Source organism: Diorhabda sublineata, chromosome X (assembly GCF_026230105.1).
Source record: "Diorhabda sublineata isolate icDioSubl1.1 chromosome X, icDioSubl1.1, whole genome shotgun sequence".
NCBI classification, from domain to species: domain Eukaryota; kingdom Metazoa; phylum Arthropoda; class Insecta; order Coleoptera; family Chrysomelidae; genus Diorhabda; species Diorhabda sublineata.
Genome location: NC_079485.1, coordinates 13,556,782 through 13,577,467, shown reverse-complemented (window position 1 = coordinate 13,577,467; position 20,686 = coordinate 13,556,782). Strand labels below are relative to the sequence as shown.

The following is a 20,686-nucleotide window of genomic DNA, read 5'->3' as shown; positions in this document are numbered from 1 at the left end:
TTGTGGTTCAAGTGTCCTTTAAAAGGAAGCTAAGTTTACAGCATCAAGTTCCATAAAAATAATGGAAATGATAAATGTTGAAAGGTAAATACCACTGAAGGACTGCAACGGAAATTCTATCACATAGTCGTGATAGATATAGCTTGATGAGGCGAGGAAGCTGCTGGTGGACATTTTTTGTATCGAAACAAACAACGATGGTTGTAACAAATCTGAATAACGATTGGCTTGGGTATCACAAAGAAACAAAATTCTAATCACTCCAATAGATCGATCGCGATTAGTAACTGTAAGTAACTAAGTCAAAAGTGTTGTACAACTTTCTGAATCGATTATAACCATTTTTTAAACAATTATCAATGTCCTTGGGTTATTATTACTTATAATTGTATTATTTTACTGATAACATTTAAATTAGTAATAGAGCTTTCAACATTTGTAGAGGTTTGGAATTAGCGGCTTCACCCAATGAGTTGATGGCCAACTAACATCTTGATGACGTCGATATCTGTAGAAAATTTCAATTTTTCATTTTCGTTAGAGAAAAATAACAAAAAATCATATTTTTAATTATAGAGAAGATAAATCATAACCAAATTATTGTCTATTAATATCAGTTATAATACTACCAGGAGGTTTGGGTCTAAATTCCAACCTAAACTTCATTTTCGATGTGAATTTATTCGTTGCCTTATCGGATGTTACATTTAAAGATCAATATATAAATTCTGTTGAGTCAGAAAACTGGTGGATATTAATCAAACCGAAAATGATGTAGAACGGGACGTGTTCGGTTCGAAGGATATGTGATATGATAATGGAAGCGCAACTCTTGAAGGAGATCTTTTCAAACAAGATCAACCCTTAAAGTATTGTTAAGTACTCAAAAGAAAAAAATATAGCTACGATGGAAAATTAAGTTAAAGTTCGACTACAGAATGTCTCGAGCTAATCGTGAAAATAATTTTCAATATTTATCAATTATTCAAAAAAGATTTAGAATTGTTGATATAACTTTAGTCCAATTCAACAAATTTGTCCTCTTCTTTTCTAGGCTGCTATTTCCGTATTCTTCTTTTTTCTTGTTTTGCCTCTTCTTTTGTTTTGTTTCCCTTTCGCTCATCTCCTAACCATCTCAAGTGTTGTCTTCTCCTTCATTATCTTTCTCAGTATCTTCATTTGACGCGTTATTATTTTCAGCTTCTTGGTTAACACCCGGAATTCGCAGCTATAGATAAGCATTGGCAGTAGTACTGCATCGTTTATTTCTGTACGGTTTATTATTTTTTCTCCTCCTAAAAATTACTTTGTAGAGTGTGGTTGAGGAGTTCTTGGTCTCATATACATTCGCGTATGGCGTCACTGACAAGTCTTCACAAAAAGTTTCTACTTCGATCCATCTTATTTTAGTATAGCTCGAATGACCACTGAATCAAGTTGGTTGAGAAAAAGTCTCAAATTGAGTTTCGCGGTTTTAATTAAAAATTGTTTTGCTGTGGACAAAAATCTCAAGAAGATGATCCACGTGCGTGAAGTATTGGGACAGTTACTACTACAGAAAACATTGAATTAGTGGAGGAATTTGTTCTAAGCGACCGACGCCTGAAAAAAAAGGAATTGCATTACAGATCAGTATTTCCAAAACAAGGATTCTACATGAGCAGAATCAGCGTCGAGTAGAATATTCTGATCGATTCTTAGAGGTTTGCCGCGATTACCAAGAAAATTTTATCCAGTTAATTACAACGTGTGATGGTCTCTTACTATTTTCTGACCTTTCTTTGTGACCTTTGTTTGTATTTGTAGTCATCTGCATCACTATTTTATTTCGACAGCTGCTATACAGGACGTTCCGACACTTGATGACGTGAAAATAATGCAGCGACATGAAAAAAATTTCCTTTTTGAGTTATATAAAGTTTCGAAATAAGAACTTATATTTAAGTATATTTTCTAAATTATAAATTCGAACATTATGAATGATTAACAATTTGCAACTTTTACAGGAACAACCTCTACAATCTTAAAATAGCAAAATGAATTTTTCAATCGATTTTTGACCAAAGAGGTACTCCTTGTTCAACTAGATAAAATTTATGGTTCAGGAGATATTTAGATTTTTGGATCGTTGTACATGCCATGTTAACAATCCCCAACTTTTACAGGGACAACCTGTACAATTTAAAAATATTGAAAATGAATTTTTCAATGGATTTTCTTACAAAAAGGTACTCGCTGTTGAACTCGATAAAATTTATGGTTTAGAGATATTTAGATTTTTAGATCGTTGTACATGACAAGTTACTTTTACAAGGACAACCTGTACAATCTTAAAATAGCGACAATGAATTTTCAATCGATTTTTGAACAAAAAGTTACTCTTTGTTCAAGTCGAAAAAATGTATGGTTTAGGAGATATGTAGATTTTTAGATCGTTGAAAACTGTTCGTCATAAAGAGACATTCTGAAGAAAATTATCATAAATTGTGTTCTTACATAAGGAAGAAATTGAAATGTAGAATTTCTAGATATCTAATACAGTTTAAAAATAAAAGAATGGATAGTTTTGAAAAATAGAAAATTTCAATGCATCAATTGATTGCTGAGTAGTAATTTCTTCACCATCTCTATTTATAGACCGAAATGATGGATATTCTTTTTCTTACAACGGAACGAACATAGTGAATCGAGAAAACTTTTTCGATTGATCCATTTCGTGGTCACGTTCACCGTTATCTGCATAACCTAACTGTCAATATACACTTCAACAAATGGAAAATAAATGTAGAGCGAATTGCAGACACAATAGAATTTCGTTTAACTCCATTTTATGTCTTTGTATCCTGGGATGAAACTTTGCCGTTGCATCGGTCGGTTCGATCTAATACTACAAACAAATGAAAATCTTTGTTCGCACTGAAATCGTAGATTCTTTCATCGATTCCTGATGCGGTTGAATGCCGTGTTTCACATCTGTGGAAATAGAAAATTCACATGTACATTTGTTCATTTTTATATGAAGTTAAACTGCAACTGTTGAAAGATCACAGAGAGGATCGATACTTGCTGAAGATAAGCAATCAGAGGAAACAACTTTCAATTGATTAAAGATTGAAGTGATACAAATCCTGTTCACAATTTTGTACTTTATCAATAAAATAACAGAAATGATTAGATTGAAGTATTCTCCATGATGCTAGTTTTATCTCCAAGCAAGTTTTCCTTTGTGACTTTTACTAACTTACAGTACTGGTCAAACGTTTTTATTCGATCTATTATTCATCACAATCCAAGAGATTGAAAGGTATAATGATGGAGGGAAACACAACGATCAATTTTAATATATACAGGTTGTCCTTCAACAAGTTAAAACTATCTTTATATGGCAAAATACTTATAGTAAAATCATAAAAATTTCCAGGTTTTGGTTTTCGGATACGATCTTCTTAACTAAAATATTTTTAAGCTGTAACTTTGTTATGTTATATAGAACACCCTGTATATTAATACATTTTTGGAATTTACGTAAAATTTTAGTATACTTTTGTCTAAGAACTTTTTTCTAAAAATGCATACTTTTGCGTTATTAATTTTTTTGTAAAAAATTTGACCCTTGCATTCCCTTATAAATTATTTTTTACGAGGATACCCTTAAAGTTATGAAAATGGTTTCTAATCGATTTCTTTGAGCAAAGTGAGACGTATTTGAATCTATCTTGAAAAATTCTTCATTTTATACAGGGTGTGTATAAAAAGCGGTCAAAGTTTAACTTCATAAATATCAAATCTCTTTATTTTTTTAAATAGAACCACCCGGTTTTTTCGATTTGAATGCATTCAGGGTTGAAAAAAAAGGCAAATTCATGTATACTTTCCCGAACTTAAACCTTTCCAGATATTAAATGTTTTCTGTAAATTTTGAAAAATTGTACAGAAACAATTCCAAAATTCAACTATCGGATAAATAAATTATCTAGTAAACTGCTTAAAATGGAGAATATATTAATAATAAATACGATACAAAACATAAAGTAAATGATTGAAATTAGGAAAACAATAGACGCTGTCCACAATTTTTCATTCTGAAGCAGTTAAAATCCAGCTTTACTCCAAAAAAAATCTCATGCTCTACCCATTATTTCAGATGTTATATTCATTATATATTGTGTTTTAGAATCATTAAACTTTTTAATTGCATTTCTTTTGTAGTTGTAACGCTTAATGTGAACTAAAAATTTAATTTGAACAAACATAACTCTACGTTCCAGGTCAGAATTTATTTCGGGAATAATTACAACGTGTTAAATGTTGAACGCAATCATTTAAATTGGAATTTTTTTCGTTAAAACATCGTTCTATTAGATATCCATTCAATTTAAATGTAATTCTAATTTTTATAATAGAAGATTAATGTAAAAGTAAAAGTAACGTAAAAGTCGCAAACCTATATTTTAACGATAAACAGGATCAACCACAGAAAACTCTGAAAAACATTTTGATGAATTGAACTGAACACTTAATCTTATCCAATTACCTAAGATCTCTTAAGAGGACTCCAATCGAAAGTTCAGAGACCTAAAGCAAAATTTATCAATTGAAATGATGCAAGATCGACAATTTAGCCTCGTAGTGCAACTTCAAACACTTTAGACAATAACTACTGGGAAATTCAAAATCTGGGTCACATTTAATAGAAAAGTGAACCAACTCAAGTGAGATACATCAATTAATCTTAAGGACTATTGAAAATTCAGCTTCTCAAACGAAGAATAAGCTGAAGCAATATATAACTAACTAACTAACTAACAAAAACTTAGCAATCTAAGTTATATATCAATTGATCTGAGGCAATATCGATAAGTCAGCCTCTCAATGAATCTTCAACCACATAAGGCAAGATTTATGGATCTCCTGCTCAAAAATTGTCGACTTATCTTCTCAATTTACATTTAATCAAATTTTTTGTCACTTCAAGCAAGATATTTGAATTAATAGCTCCTCAAGGCAAATCACATCATAGATTCAACAACTTGAGGTTATATTTGTGGATTAACCTATAGGAAAATTGACAATTGTCACTCTGAACTATCATTAAATAAAAAAATCAGCTACCACAAGTTACATATATCTATTAACCTTCGGTAAGATGGCTAATCTAGTCTTTCAAATCTGATTCTATCGAAACTATCTGCAATGAAATTTATCAATTAACCAGAAACACGAATAATATTTCAGTTTTTTATGGGAACATGGATCCATAGTTCTGCATCTGCAAACAAAATGTCAATTAACCTTGGGCAAAATCAATATCCCGCTATCTTCAACTATATAACCTTTGGAGATAAGTTATCTAAGGCAAAAAATATCGATATATCTATGGCAAAAGTGCCTGTTAAGGCCAAATCACATTAGTGAAGATTTGTGTGGCTCAGATGCTTGATTGGAAAAGAAAATGTTTAAGTCAGCATTAACTAATGATTTGCCCTTAGACTTGGAAAGGAAATCACAGTGTCTAGGCTGCAAATTGAACAAACGTGATCTAGCGATATCAGCAAACACGTTTTTTTTGATCTACAGGTTGATATACAGATTCCAATAAATGTAAATCAAATTTTCAATTATATTTTACAGAATATTTCTTAATTGTGATGATAATTTTGTGTATATTAACATAAAAATGATGAAATAGTACATTTTATTATGTATATAAACCTGAAACTGCTGGATATTATCACAGTTCATGAAACTATTATAATAAAAGAAGTTATCATTCAGCTTTGGTCTGTTAAACTTCCATTAAAACTTTGGTCATTTGCTTACGAATTTGAAATAGAACTGCTCCATAAAAAATTCAATCATTCTCAGTGAAATTACTGTATTATTCACTATGATGAACTTAGATGTATTACTGATGTTATAAGAGCAATTCGGCTGGATTTAAGCCAATTTTAAGCAATCCCTTGTTATTTTTTGATGTCTAGCTATTCGTCTGAAATTTTTGATAAAACCCACCGACAGTACTAAATTATGAGTTCATAGTCCCAAAAAGTACAAAATCGTCTGAATTTGTTTCAAAACTAGCTCCATCAGTGGAAAATTAACGTCAATGCTAATAAATCAGTGGAAATAACATTCACAAAATGCCAAGTACTTAGGGTTACATTTAGATTGAAAACTTACATGAAAGACACATATCAAAAACAAGTGAGAGCTATGAAATTAAGAAATATGCAATGGCTACTTCCGGAAAGGTTAGCTGAGACTCGAAAATTAATTACTTCTCTACCATACCAATTGCGATCGACATCCAAGTAAATCAAATATATTGTGGTTAACCAGGCCCAAAATAACAGGTAAGTCGCGGTGGAGGTGCATCGCGGTGCCATCCAGGAGGTCTACAGCGATACTTCGGTGCCATCCAGGAGGTCTACAGCGATGCTTTCAAAAACCAAACTCATTTGGATACGAACAGAAAATTGGGTGGTGGATGCCGCGGTCGATGTCGACTGCACATAGCGAAGAGGTCACTCGCGCTGTCATGGCAGATCAGACTTGGAGAGTGATGTGTGTCAATCAAAACAAAGATACCCTGTATTTTGTGCAATGTTGTTGGAAACAAGTTCGGATAGTGATGAAACGTCAGCTTCAACTAACTATGGTGGATGATAAGAAATCTACAAGCGGTTTTCAGTCCACCCAATAAATAGAAGAAGTAACAGTCTAGTGGAATACCACCACCTTTTCAGTGAGCTAAGAAACGACCCCGATTTATTTCATTCCTACATGAGGATAACCCCAGAACGGACCAATCACAGCAAAGCAGGCAGTTGAACCGCGCGGTAAGCATCGATGTGAATCAAATGAGTTTTAGAAGTATCGCTGAATACCTCCTAGATGACACCACGATGCACCTCCACCGCGTCACTACTTTAGTGACTTATAGACAATTCACTTATTGCTTTGCTCATAGAGTAGATTGTAGAAATGCTGTATATTGAGGAAAAAAATGTTAAAGACCTTTCTATTGAGTGTATTATACTGAATACATGTCTGTTACCGAATCTATACACTGTGCTTTCGCTTATAAACATTCGCATTTTCCATGTTGATATTCTACATTGTTCGCCATTCAATTTGAGACAAGAAAGTCGGTTCTTAAACTTCTAACTCGAATTTGAAAAGAAAATTGAAAAGATAAGCGAAATGGAATAATACGCTTCCAGAAAACGTTCTAAGTTCTAAGACAAACTTCACAGAAGCTTAAATAACTGAAAGTTGGGATATTAAGGGAGTATGTAACTTTGTATCTGAAGTTAAGTGGTTAAATAAGCAAACGACAAACAAAGTGTTTTTTTCTTGATGTAACATTATTTTCTCCAATTCTTTTTCCTATTTCGTTAATTATTATGAAGTAACTTCTATTATTGTGTCAAATAGGATACAAATAAATCAGAGCTTAAATTTATCCAAGTAGCAGCATTTGATCAACTATTTTGTTGCCATCCCATATAGAAGCCCCCGGACTTGAACGACGAGGCTCAGCTTGGACCAACGCTGGGCCTTGGCTATGACAAATAATAGCCTAAGCCTGGTAGCAGTCTGGGTAACTTAGCCCCGGCCATTTTAGAGTCTGCCAGCTCTATATAACCTTACCTCGGCCATCTCATATTCACCAAAGCCTGGCTGAACTCTGAGTAACCCGATCTCGGCCACCCTATAGTCAGACAGTCAAATAGAAATATGTCATAAAACTATTTTATTAACAATATATTGAAAATCTGTTTTTACAAACAAACAGCCTGGCCCAGGTTTGCAGACCAGTCTTGGGTTTATCTAGGTAACCAGGTCTGATCCCGGCTTGTAAACCAAGCGAGGGACATTGTTATCATTCCAGAGTCCCACCAAATCTGGGCCATTAACAGCTTCTAAGCTAGGTCTTGTTGGCACGCTTTTTCGTAGATGTAAGTATTGCTTGATGTTAAAGCTCTTAGATAATGGAAATTCATAACTTATTCTTTTATTTTATCGTCTATCGCTAAGTTGCAGTGTACTGGGTCTTTACTTATTGTCATAGACTTTGTCTCGTCAATGGAAATCCTCATTTTGAACTATTCTGTCATTTGGTTGTATTTGAAAGGCATTCTTGTAGATTTACTTCGTCTGATGCTATGAGGACAGCTTCTTCCAAATCGTAAAGTGGACAAGCATCTCTGGATTTGTTAATTATAATTCAGTTTATTTTTTTTTTCTTCTAGAACTAGATGAAGTACTTCCGGGACGAACAATGCTTAGAAATAAGACCCAAGTTCATGAGTATTTGATACAGGGTCGCCAAGAGACTTTTGGTGGTCTGGGGCAGAGTTTAACTGACCCAATATCTCGTTTTTCCAAAGTCCGTCTAAAATTTAATATAAATTCTTGGCATGAGCTGAGCTTTTATCGAACATTTCTAGAAAAATGTTTAATAAAAATACAAAAATTTTGGTATATGAAAAAATATAGTTTATAAATATTATGAAATTTGAAATTTTTAATTGAACTATCAATTTTTAGTTCTATTTGACTATTTCTTATAGTACGAGGATGGTTCTGGTACCTGGCCCAACAAAGATAAGACAATAGTTTTGAAAAAAAAATTTCTCTCTTTTTAGCTCCATACACTTTTACCAGAGATATCCATTAACTGCAGACATGACCTCTTCATTGTTGAAAAATCTTTGACCACGGAGCCATTTTTTCAAGTCTGGAAACAGAAAATAATCTGAGAAGACTAAGTCTGACGAATAGGGTGCATAAGGTAGCAATTCAAACTTCAATTCATCAATTTTGGCCATTGCAATAACGGGTGTTTGAGCTGTTATATTATCTTGAAGAAACGACACTTTTTTCTTAGCCAAACGCGTCGGTTTTTGCTTGATTTCTTCGCTGAAACGTTGCAATAATACTCGCCGTTGATAGTTTTTTCTTTTTCAAGATAGTTAAAGGAAATTATTCCACGCGCGTCCCAAAAAACCGACACCATGACCTTGTCTGCAGATGGAATGATTTCTGCCTTCATTGGAGTCGGTTCTCCCTCTTTAGTCCATGTTTTTGATTGTCCTTTTGTTTCAGTTGTGCAGTGATGGAACCACGTTTCATCCATAGTTATGAAATGTCCAAATTTTCAATTGATATTCGATGTACCACACTTTTCAGAATGCCTACTATGTCTGCTAGTTCGCGCACTTTAAGTAGACGATCATCCACTACCGCTTTGTGGAATTTCTGGTAGTCATCACCTAATTTGGTCGACCACTGCGTTGCTGGTCTTCTCAATTCATACGGTCTCGTCTAAATTTTGCTACCCAATATTTTACTGTTGATATTGGAGAAGCTGACTCACCCAGAGTACAATCTAGTTTAATTTTTATATTTGGTGGCCTACGCTCCTCAAATAAAATTATTGTATCACATAACGATGACCAATTTTTTTCTATTCACTATTGATGGCTAACAAACATATATCAAATAACGTGGCGTCTTCAAACTTGAAACATATGGTGTATAGATTGTGTACTTTCTATTACAAGCAACTACCTCCATCTTTAGGTTAGGCCAGGTACTTCAGGAACAATCCTCGAACTTATCAACAAAATATTAGAGCTATTTTGATATTAATTAATAAAAAACACGAATCTGAGGGATAACTCATAATTTCAAACTTTTCTTTCACGTTTTTCATTGTCTAACTGAAAAAACACTATGCTTTGTTTGGGATTTATATAAATAAAAAAATGAGGCCTCTTGTGGACCAGGGGCAATCTGCCCCTTCTCTCGGTGGTTCATTCATTCATGAAAAATTTTTTCTTCCACGCTACTTTTTTCTAATCGTATAATCAAGAAACTAAAAGAATAAAAACTACTAGATAGATATATGAGTGATTTAATTACAAACAAAAAAAGAAATTTACAGCGTACATTCCTTGGTGTTAAGTAAATTACACCTTAGCTGAAAAAAGCGTTACCATTTTGTAAATTATTCAAAACTAAACGGCCAGACAGGTCGATATTTAAACTATGCTATGACACAAAAGTTTCTCTCTTCACGTGACAGTCAATTTTTCACATCACGCGATATCCTTCACAAAAAACTCAATTATCAAAACATGAGCAATTCGTTTTAAAACGTTTCTTTTTTTTCTGTTTTCGTTTTTATTCCATGCGCAAGTTTTTATATTTGCTCACTTGAGTATGTATGTAACAGTTCTTTTCGTGTTCACAAGTTCCAAATTCAATGTCCTAATAATTGTCTGGAGATAGTTTTCATACAACCACATAACGATGGGGGTTGTCCATAAAATAAAATTTCCAAAGAACTTCAGAAGCTGTTAGGTGGGAATTTGGCGTGTAACCTGGCACCCTTTCTCCCATTTCCAGCCCTTAAAACGTTTATTATTGTCTTGGTAACCAGGAAAGATGAAACTTTCAGATGATTCTAACACCAAAGACGTCCAACATTTTAGCTGGAGATCATTTTCCTAAGAAGTAATTGCGGCAGTAAGATCGAAGAGTGACGCTTCAAGACCTCACCGTCAGTATCAACATTTTGGGAGTTCGTTTAGGTTCTGCCAAAGTGGGTCCAGAAAATGCTGACGGATGATAACAAACAGCAACGTGTAGAAGCGTCCTTCAGTGATTACCACCCCTTACCTGAATCAAATAATAATTTTGAAGAGACCCATTCCACAACCGATAAAGATCTGATGATGATGCGTATCTGAATACAACATTTCGAGCAGACCAAGGAGTTTGAGAAAGATTATTAACACTAAACGTGTTTGCAGACCAAGATCTTCCAGCAACTCCTTCTGCTAGCGATTGAACTGCCTACCTAACAAATTGAAAGAATGGTTGGCACAAGGAACAAAATCTGCTGGATGAATGATTATTTTGATGCGATCTGAAAGCCTGAATATATAATTGACATATTGTTTGCATTATTATATGATTAACCAAGAAAATTCATTTGATTCAAAGAATTATTTTCTAGGGGTTCAGTTAGTTTAAAACGCTTTGTACACGTGTTATTTGATCTATTAAAAAATATTATCTCACTCATAGATTAAGGAGTAAATTGATGGACTGATTTATGATAAACTGAAAAAATTGTTAACTTTATTCAAGGAAAAAATCTTGGCTTAAGAAAATATTTTGTTTCAAGATTTTTTCTCTTGAGTGTACTTTTTTTAACGTGTATATATTTTTTGAACAAACTTATTTTTGTCTACTGTTTTTTCCCATTCCATTTATACTACCTTGGGCCTCAATGGTCTAGAAATTAATCCATCACTGCTATTACTTGACACACTTTTTGAGGCTGAGAATTACTACCATTGAATTTTAAGATATCTTCTCGTTTTGCATTCAAATCAGTCAATAAATAAATCTAATAGGTGTAATATATCCAGGTGAAATTTGAATTCCGATTTTTGAACGAGGAAAAAAGTATTAAATGCAAAACCGTTTTGATTTTCCATCGTCACGTTCACACTTAAATCACGGCTGTCGTCTCAATGGAAACTTAAATATTCATGAGCGGTATATACCCCTCAAGCTATTATGAAACCTTATTCACGACCGAGAGGTGAGAGGACGCTCTTAGTCTTACAAGATCTAATAACTCGGCCAAGGAAACAAAATTTATTCACCCTATAGCAACTGGAACACTGTTTTTTTTTCTTTCCACGATAGAAACCACGCGAAGATTTCTTAATTGATATGTGATGAATGTATTCAAAGTTATAGGTGAAAAAAATCAGTTTTTTGCTTATCCTTTGAACGGTAGATGATGATGAATAATAATTTTTTATCATTTTCATCATTTTAAAGCAAAAACCATAAAAGAAATGCAAATAAAACAAAAGGACAAAAACATTTAAATTCCAAATTATCTTGTGATTAGTTTGTTTATATTATGTATGAGCAATATTTTTTATGATCAAGATCTAGAATGAAAATGCAGTTAACATTAAATTTATCATAGTTTTTATCAAAAAAATTAGCATAACAAATTTTTTTTTGAACACAACTAGGTTATATTATTAACTTCTGGGGGTCAGTATTTTATAAGACATTTATGAATGTTTTCTTGTGCTAGAGCTTCCTCCACCTCAAATATCTTTCCCAAGATATCCTCAATAATTTTTATTACTAATGTTTGTCACCTCTTGTAATCGACTAGTTTGATGAGCATCTCTGTATATCCCATATCAAAATTAGCGATGTTTGTATCTAATTTACTAAACTTGTTTAACAAGTGGCATCAAAGATTTGAAAGCTTCGAAAAAAATGACTTCCTTGATGTTAAATACCAAAATAAATAGACGACCACAATTTAATTATAATGTGTATCGAATATTGATTTCAAACTATGATTTCTCGTTATAGTAATAGCTCGTACCAGCTGGTTACGTGTCTACTGATATAATTAACATCCCAAAATTATATTTGTGGTTAATATCACACGTTCTGCTAAGCAGACGTTGTTCTACCAATTGGAATTACCATCAGTGGAATATCGTTCTAACTAGTTATAATCAATTAGCAGCATTGTCAATTTGGATACCTCATTACATCGAAAACGTCACTTGAAAAGGATATAATTTAATTTTGTAAAATAGTAATTTCATAATTATGTTTACTTTGTTTTTCAAAAATTCAGATTCGAACTATAGCCCATCGTATTTCATATATATATATATATATATATATATATATATATATATATATATATATATATATATATATATATATATATATATATATATATATATATATATATCGGTTGGTTTTGATTCAAGCTCTTTATGAACTTGGTAGAACCATTTTTCAGATTGAAGCTCAAGAAATTATCGCAGTGTATTCTCAATAACTCTTTGCATTCAAATTTTTTCCCTTACAAGAATTTCGCGACGGACCTGCATTAATAGTAATCTACAATGTCCCGACCAAAAGCTGGATTACGTTTACATGTTGCCAAAGGGAAGATATTTAATATTTCACACTGACCACACACTGGTATAAGAAATTCCCAAGCGCACCCAGGGAATTTTCTAACTTCCTACAAAACCCAGAAGATATTCCAACGTTTTTAGCACTAGATTCCACTCATTTGCTTCCAAAAATATCCCAGATGGATGACCCCACTCAGTATAGACCTATCACTTGCCTACCCAACAGAATTTATGGGCACGTCAAGGAAAATAGAAAACTACATTGGTTAGAGGTTATTTTGTGGTAAATAACACAAAAAGGATGAATGCACATGCGCCAAATTAAAATATTCTTACGCAGGTCTGAGGATACATTGGACGTTTTCAGAGCACGTTCAGGACAAGAAATCTGTGCACCGCGAATCCACAATTTTAAACTGCGCATGAATCTGATGACAGAACGAGTTCAGGACTAGAAATCTGTGCACAGGAACGTACTATTTCAAACTTCACATGAATATGATGACAAAACGTGTTCAGGATTAGAAATCTGTTCACAGGAACGCACAATTTCAAACTGCGCATGAATCTAGTGACTGAATACGTTCAGGATTAGAAATCTGTGACTGCGAATGCACAATTTCAAACTGCGCATCTATCCGAGATCGATAAATAATACCGGGTCTAGGTTGAGTAGTGCATAAGTCATAATAATAATGATAATAACAATAAATATTATTATAAAATGATTTTGTTTTGTTACAGGCATTCGTCATGTTGACAGAGTATTGTAGAATCATATTGTTCATCTTAGTTAGTCCAATTCTAGCATCATCTATGGATACAAGTGAGTAATTAATATTTTTTATTAATATACCTTTTAAAATTTGAAGTTAACAACGTCGTTGAGTTGCTCATCATAATTAAATTGCTCGTATAAAATTCAACATGCTTACGTTTTTTTTTTTATCATCAAATTTCAGTACTTCAACTATAATTGGCCCTTTTGACGTGCTTTGAAGTAACAAATGAAAGATGAAGGGTTTCATGCATCAATTAGCATCTGAATAAAAGTGTATCTCTTATTAATTAGTGCACCATTCAAAATATTCATAGAAAATAAATATTTTTATTAGAAATTTCAGCTTCCCGGATTATCTTGATGAAATTAACGGATATTTGGAAAATTAAGTATTATATAGAAATCAAAAAACTAAAATTTGTACAAAATCTAATTAAAAGAAAAACGTATCCAGTAGATCTGTCTTTGAGGACAATTCTCTATCTCGTACGCGTGTTTTTAAGGGGTGTAAGCGGTTTAGTGAGTCCCAAGAGAGCACTGAAGATGACCAACGCCCAGATAGCTCCAGAAACAGTCACCAAAATGAACCAAATTGTGAGTGCAGATCGTCGCATGTGCATACGAATGATTGCAGAAGCTGTAAACGCCGATAAAGAGACGGTTAGAAAAAGTCTGTGCTAAAAAATCTGCCTCCTGACCAAAAGCTCTTGCGTCAACGGGTCTGCTCAGATTTCCTAGAAAAGATCCTGGACTAATGAGAAACGTTATAACTTTCCACGAAACGTGAATTTTTCAATACTATAATGAAACAAAGCGACAATCGATGCATTTGAAGAGGCCTGAATCGCCCAGAATAATAAAACAAGGATGTCCAAATCAAAATTCAAGGCAATGTTGATCGTTTTCTTTCGACATTATCGGTATCGCAATGACTGAATAGGTTCCAGAAGGTCAGACTGTCAATCAGACTCATCATTTGTCAGTTTTGGCAACACTGCTAGAACTAGCTCGTTTTTGCATCCCCAGTGCTCTAACACCCGCCGTACTCATCAAATTTAGAACCGTGTGACTTTTTTTTGTTTCCGAAGATGAAATCTGCTTTGAAAGAGATTTGAGTCGATGGAAGCGGTAAAGCTCCTAAAGGCACTAACCAAAGAAGACTTCCAGCAACTCTCCGATCAATGGAAAAAACGTATGGAAAGGTGTATGGCGAGGGGAGGGGTGTATATGAAGTACCTAGAAGGTTTTTTATTACAATAGAATATTTTCCTTATCTCTTTATACCCAATCTAATCTTAAAAAATTTGATTCATATCATTTTTCTATTGAACTTTTTTCGAAATTTTCTTTCCATCTGATTATTTACCTAATCATAAAATTCCAATATTTTTTGTTAAAGTAAATGAAGACAAACAACTTTCTATCGTATCTTAAAAATGTTATTTTCTACTATTTTTATTTTCACAAAGTTCCACTAATTTATTTCCGTTTTTAAATCCGAGTTTTCACGTTGTGGCGCTTTTACTTTGAAAAAGAATAGCTGGAACTTTTCACGATTCGAGTGTATTTATTTACACGTGATTTAAAGCCTACGAACGTCGCAGTTTTCGTTCCAATCAATTGGAATCTGGAGCACACGAAATATAAGAAATTGATAAATATATTATTATAATGTATCTAAATAGATCCTTAATGTATCATCTTTTAACCGAAAGCTGTTTCATTTTCAACGCATTTCCTACGTTTTGTTTGATGGGAGTTTTTAATTGGAAAAAGATATCACATTATGTTTATTAAGCAAGAATCAATCGTTTACTAGTATACAAAGTGTAACATAGCCCAGGAGCATCAAATATTGAGCTAGAAAGACATTTTAAGTGTTGTACGAGAGTTACCACTCAAAATTTGAGATGGACAAATAAAAACAAATATTTATAATTGGATATACACTTTTGCATGCGTTTGAACCAATTGTCGAAACACTTTTTCTATTTCGATTGAAGTATCTCCCAATCATGTGATTAGAGCGCTTCTTCAAGTGTAGAAAAGTGTTGACCTTGCAATTTACTGTGGAATCATTGGGTGCCAATCAAAGAGCACTTCTAGAAAACAAATGCTGGTGTACCATTTAGAATTGATCGTACTACGTTGCTCTAATGGAACAGTGGCAACATGTCCATAATTCCAAAAAACAGGCAACCATTTGCTTCAAATTGTTTCATGCGCGAACAACTTGGATGGATTTGGCTCATCTTGAAAGACCCGTACAGTTTTTCACTATCCATTACTTCTATCAATGAACAATGGTAGTAGTGTCTCTATCCAAACATGGAGCAATTCCTCACAGCTTGTGAAGATATTCTTCAATGTTCAAAAATCTTCACTATCTAAGCCTTCTATTAATGTACAATGTTTCTATTCAACCTTGAAGCAATCTCTTTCAGTTAACAACTTCTCCCACGTTGTCATATATGCAGACATCCTCCAATGTTTCAAACTCTCCACAATCTAATCTTTCCATTAATGTACAATGTTTCTGTTCAACCTTGAAGCAATCTCTTCCAGTCAAGAACTGGTCCCACGTTGTCATATGTGGAAGCATTCTTCAGTGTTTCAAACTCTCCACTATCCAGACCTTCCATTAGTAAACGATGTTTCTATTTAGATATGGAGTGATTTCTTTCAATTGAGAATTTGATTTACGCCATATGTAGAAATATTTAAGAATTTTAAGCTTTGTTGATATATTTTCAATGTCTTCTATTGATTGGAAAGTGAAACCCGGATGTAGTAGTTCCAGTTTTGGGGTAGATAACTCCACTAAATCTGTACTGTCTCAATTCATCATTCCCTTCCAAATATCAGTTTACGTATTTAAAAAATCGTTTACTCAAATTAGCTGTACCCCAGGTGATTTATCAACGTCAGGGAGACAGTTAATGAACATAAAAACAATACTTACGAAAGGAGTTCCCTGGTCTTTTTAAAATGGGGGACTTTCACGAAATGGTAGTTGAATTAGTTCCACTTCGGGACTAAAGTAACACTTTAAACTTTTGATAAATGTTCTCCTCCAACTTCTCTAAAATAACGATATTATAATGTAGTGCTTGTGATCCGGAGTAATTCACGTCTTGCGAACTAGGAGGGTTTCCACGACTTCCGATTAAAATTTGAAATTCGTGAAGTTTCTCAGATGTTATATACAGTGGTTATGTGCTTACCAAAAATATATTATTGAATTACATTTGTTGGAACAGTAAAATGCACAGCTGATACCTTTTTGTATTCAATGAGCAGTATCCTATGCATTTTGATATAATAGAAATCACAAATAATTCAAAAAATAAGTATTTGAGTATATATAGTAAAACAAGTATATGAACACGTCTCATTTGAAAGAAAATAGAGTGCTTGTCAAAAATAAATGAAATCAATGGCCAAATCGCATAAATTGGGCTTAGAATGGCTTCCACATCCACCATAGTCTCCAGATCTATCTCTAGCGACTTTTTCCTGCTCTCGTACCTCAATATGACTCTTGCTGGACATAAACTATGAAATATTATACCAATAAAAAGGTTATTGCCAAAATTAAAGTCTATTTTGAAACTAAAGACGAATCGTACTATAAAATGGTACCGAAGAATTGTATTACTGATGTAATGCTAGCAAACCTGTGTATTATACTGTAATCAATAATTATACTAATACTGAAGACTTTATTCACTACACTGACACTCACAATTACAATAATTGATAATTTTTTCCGATTCGAAGAACCATTATGTAAGTTTGGAAGTTTGGTTACTTTGATCACTCTATATATTGTTTCGTCTTGTTCTGTTTGATTTTATTTCGGAAAAAGCGTGATAATATATATATATATATATATATATATATATATATATATATATATATATATATATATATATATATATATATATAATAAGTGAATTACCGCCTTGCGGATAACTGGTAAATGGAACTCACGCTTCAAAACGAGTAATATAAAACTCATTGTCAGTGTACCTACACGTTCTAGCACATGAAAAATGTCCATAATGGGAAATTCGTGTAGCGGCCGTTAAAGAAAATGACCAATTCGCCCTATGGCGTTATGAAAATACCACAAAACCGACTGCTCATTTTCTTTTACTGCTACGACGTGATACAGAAATAACAGTCAACGTATATGCGTAGAAGTATAAGTCAAAGAATTTTTTAATTTTTAGTTAGACAAAGTTGTTTCTATGTCAGTTACATTAAAACAAGGAAAGACCTGGGACGACAATGAACCCTGGAAGATATTGAGAAATTGAGACGATAATGGACGTAGGGGGTAGTCAATTGAGGGGCAAAATCTCAAAAAGCTTGTCAAGATTGAAAAATCTCACTCTTTGAGGTTTTTATGGTCATTGACTACTAATTTCATGACAAACTGCCCTCTTTCATACCTCAACAACCACCTCCTTGCATCAAATAGCTCATTGTTCATAAAGCAATGTAGTTTTGTATTGATCTCATGGTTTCCGGGATTGCTGATAACGAATTTGATGCCAAATTTATAAAAACTCACCCTCTTAACCACCTACTCGCATTTCGACCCATACTTTATGAAGCAATCAAGTTACATATCACTCACAAGGTTTCTGTGATCTTCGATAACGAATTTGATGCCAAATTTATGAAAACTCACCCCCTTAAACACCCAATAACCACCCACTCGCATTTCGGCCTATACTCCATGAAGCGATGAAGCAACATATCACTCACAAGGTTTCCGTGATCGCTCATTAAGATTTTGATGTTAAATTCACCAGAACTCTTCCCTTCAGTAGAAATCAACGCTTTTTGAGTATAACAATGAACATACATTCATATACCTGCATGGGTAGTCTTCATATTTCAGGTAAAACCCAAATTACTTCTACTTATGACACAAAAGTTGTTGAAAGTACTGAAATGTTTAATTATATTCACCAACACAAAAATTCTTGAAGACTATTGTGGACTACAAACTGGCCAAGATCAATTTCTGGTCCAATTTTGTAGGTTCTGGGCATAAATTGGGTATTTGGTTCTAGAGTGCGTTCCTAGTCAAACGCAAAAGCTTTTGGACTATGCACCATCCACCATACAGCTCGGACTTCGTTCTCATCGATTATCCTCTGTTCTCCAACCAAACTTAGGTGGCAACCGCTGCAAAATCACATATTGGAGGAGACTTCTTCGACTTCGTATTGAAATCGTCTTCAGAATTAGACAATATTATAAGCTTTCCAATTTAATAACATAAACAATGTTTTCTTCCTTTGAAAAGTCTGGGTACATTAATTTTGGTACAACTCATGTATTCAAATTGTGATTTAACAAGATATAAGTCAAATTTGAAGTGTTGAGGAATTACATTTCTTCGAGAGCTTTTACAGTTGTTATTTGCACATTCTGTATAGTGATGGCAAAGAACAACTGGGTTGAAAAATGAAAACTAATTAAATTTTCTATATTCCTGGTGTATTTTTCATACAAATTAAACGTTTACAGCTTGAAGATTGTAGAAAACATCTCGAATTCTTCGTTCTCAGAAATTATCATGATTAGCACGTTTTTCCATCTACCAACAAGAAATTTCCGACATCTTCTCGTTTTGGGGAATTACCATATCCGGCGGTGTCTAAAAATTATAATAATTTAATTTGTTCCTTTTGTTTTAAAAGAACGCCACCAGGAATTCAATGAAGGCCGACGAAACAATAAAAACATTGTTCTCCTGTACGCAGTAGCTGAAATTTCGCATAGGTATGTGAAAACACACAGAATGCGATAATATCTCTTTTTCAAGGAAAGCATGAACTTGTCACGACATGAAACTGGTGGTTGAGTTATAGGCCAAGCAACAAGGATGTGTAATTTATTCCGAACAACGATTTAACCATCACGATCACTTCATACTTCGTTTCTGTAGTTTTTTCTTCATAGTTAAACAAAAAGCAAAAATTAACCCGTCAGTGACAAGTCTCACCAAGCCTTACACAAAGTTTCAACTATCTATCTATCTATATCTATTTGATCAGAATAGAGCTCGAATTACCTCTTAATCAAGATGTTTTGAATTATATTTCAAATTGACTATAAAATTCACTCCATCACCTATTTCTAGCAATTTGTACAATTTATTATGAGCTGAAACTCCAAATTACACAGAAAAACGTCTAGAAAGACAAAAATTTATTGTCCGAGGGCCCTCTGCAATCGTGGATCCACGGATCTGGTCTGCTTCACAAAATACTCCTCCAGCAACATAATGTACATAACCGTTATATACATTTTTGGTGAAAAATGATTCATAAACGTTGTTTCCATATAAAAAAAATATTCAAAAGCTTCAATCTCACGATACTAAGAAATAATGACCATTTATAAAAGTATAAGGTCCTAACGAGTGAGTCTCGAATGAAAAATGGAGTAACTTATTGAAGAGATGAAGTTTAGATGGAAATTTATAATTTCATTCAATGATTTTGACCATAAATGTTCTTAGTTTCTAGAAATTCAGGAAACCCGCTTTGGTACGGTAATAAAAATTTAATTAATCCATTACCATAAACCGCTAAAGCTTTATTAGTTTATATCCAAGACTCTAATAAAAAAAATATGGGATAAAACGGGGGTTGTAGTTGTTTTTACAGTAAGTAGATTTTCTTATAACGTTGCTATAGCAATAAAAGATATAGCTATATAGCTTTTATTCATGTCAATATAAAAGCTATAGTCTTTTTTGAAAGTACACGTTTTTTCAACCTCACTATTTCACAAAAACCGTTTTTTAATTTGCATTTTCTATTGATCTAAAATATAGAACTAATGCTGATCTAAATTGTTTTTTATTTCGACATTACTAGCCTCTTAG

General features: G+C 33.2%; 1 protein-coding gene across 2 annotated transcripts in view; it reads left to right on the top strand.

The window, feature by feature from the left end:
* LOC130451491 (neuronal growth regulator 1-like) overlaps positions 1-20,686 on the top strand; it is a 105,422-nt gene that overhangs the window by 11,992 nt on the left and 72,744 nt on the right. For both annotated transcript variants that reach the window (XM_056790533.1, XM_056790532.1), the window contains exon 2: positions 13,737-13,818. In XM_056790533.1, coding sequence (XP_056646511.1) covers positions 13,746-13,818 — 73 coding nt within the window. In that variant the 5' untranslated portion in view covers positions 13,737-13,745. The remainder of the gene's footprint in view (positions 1-13,736; positions 13,819-20,686) is intronic.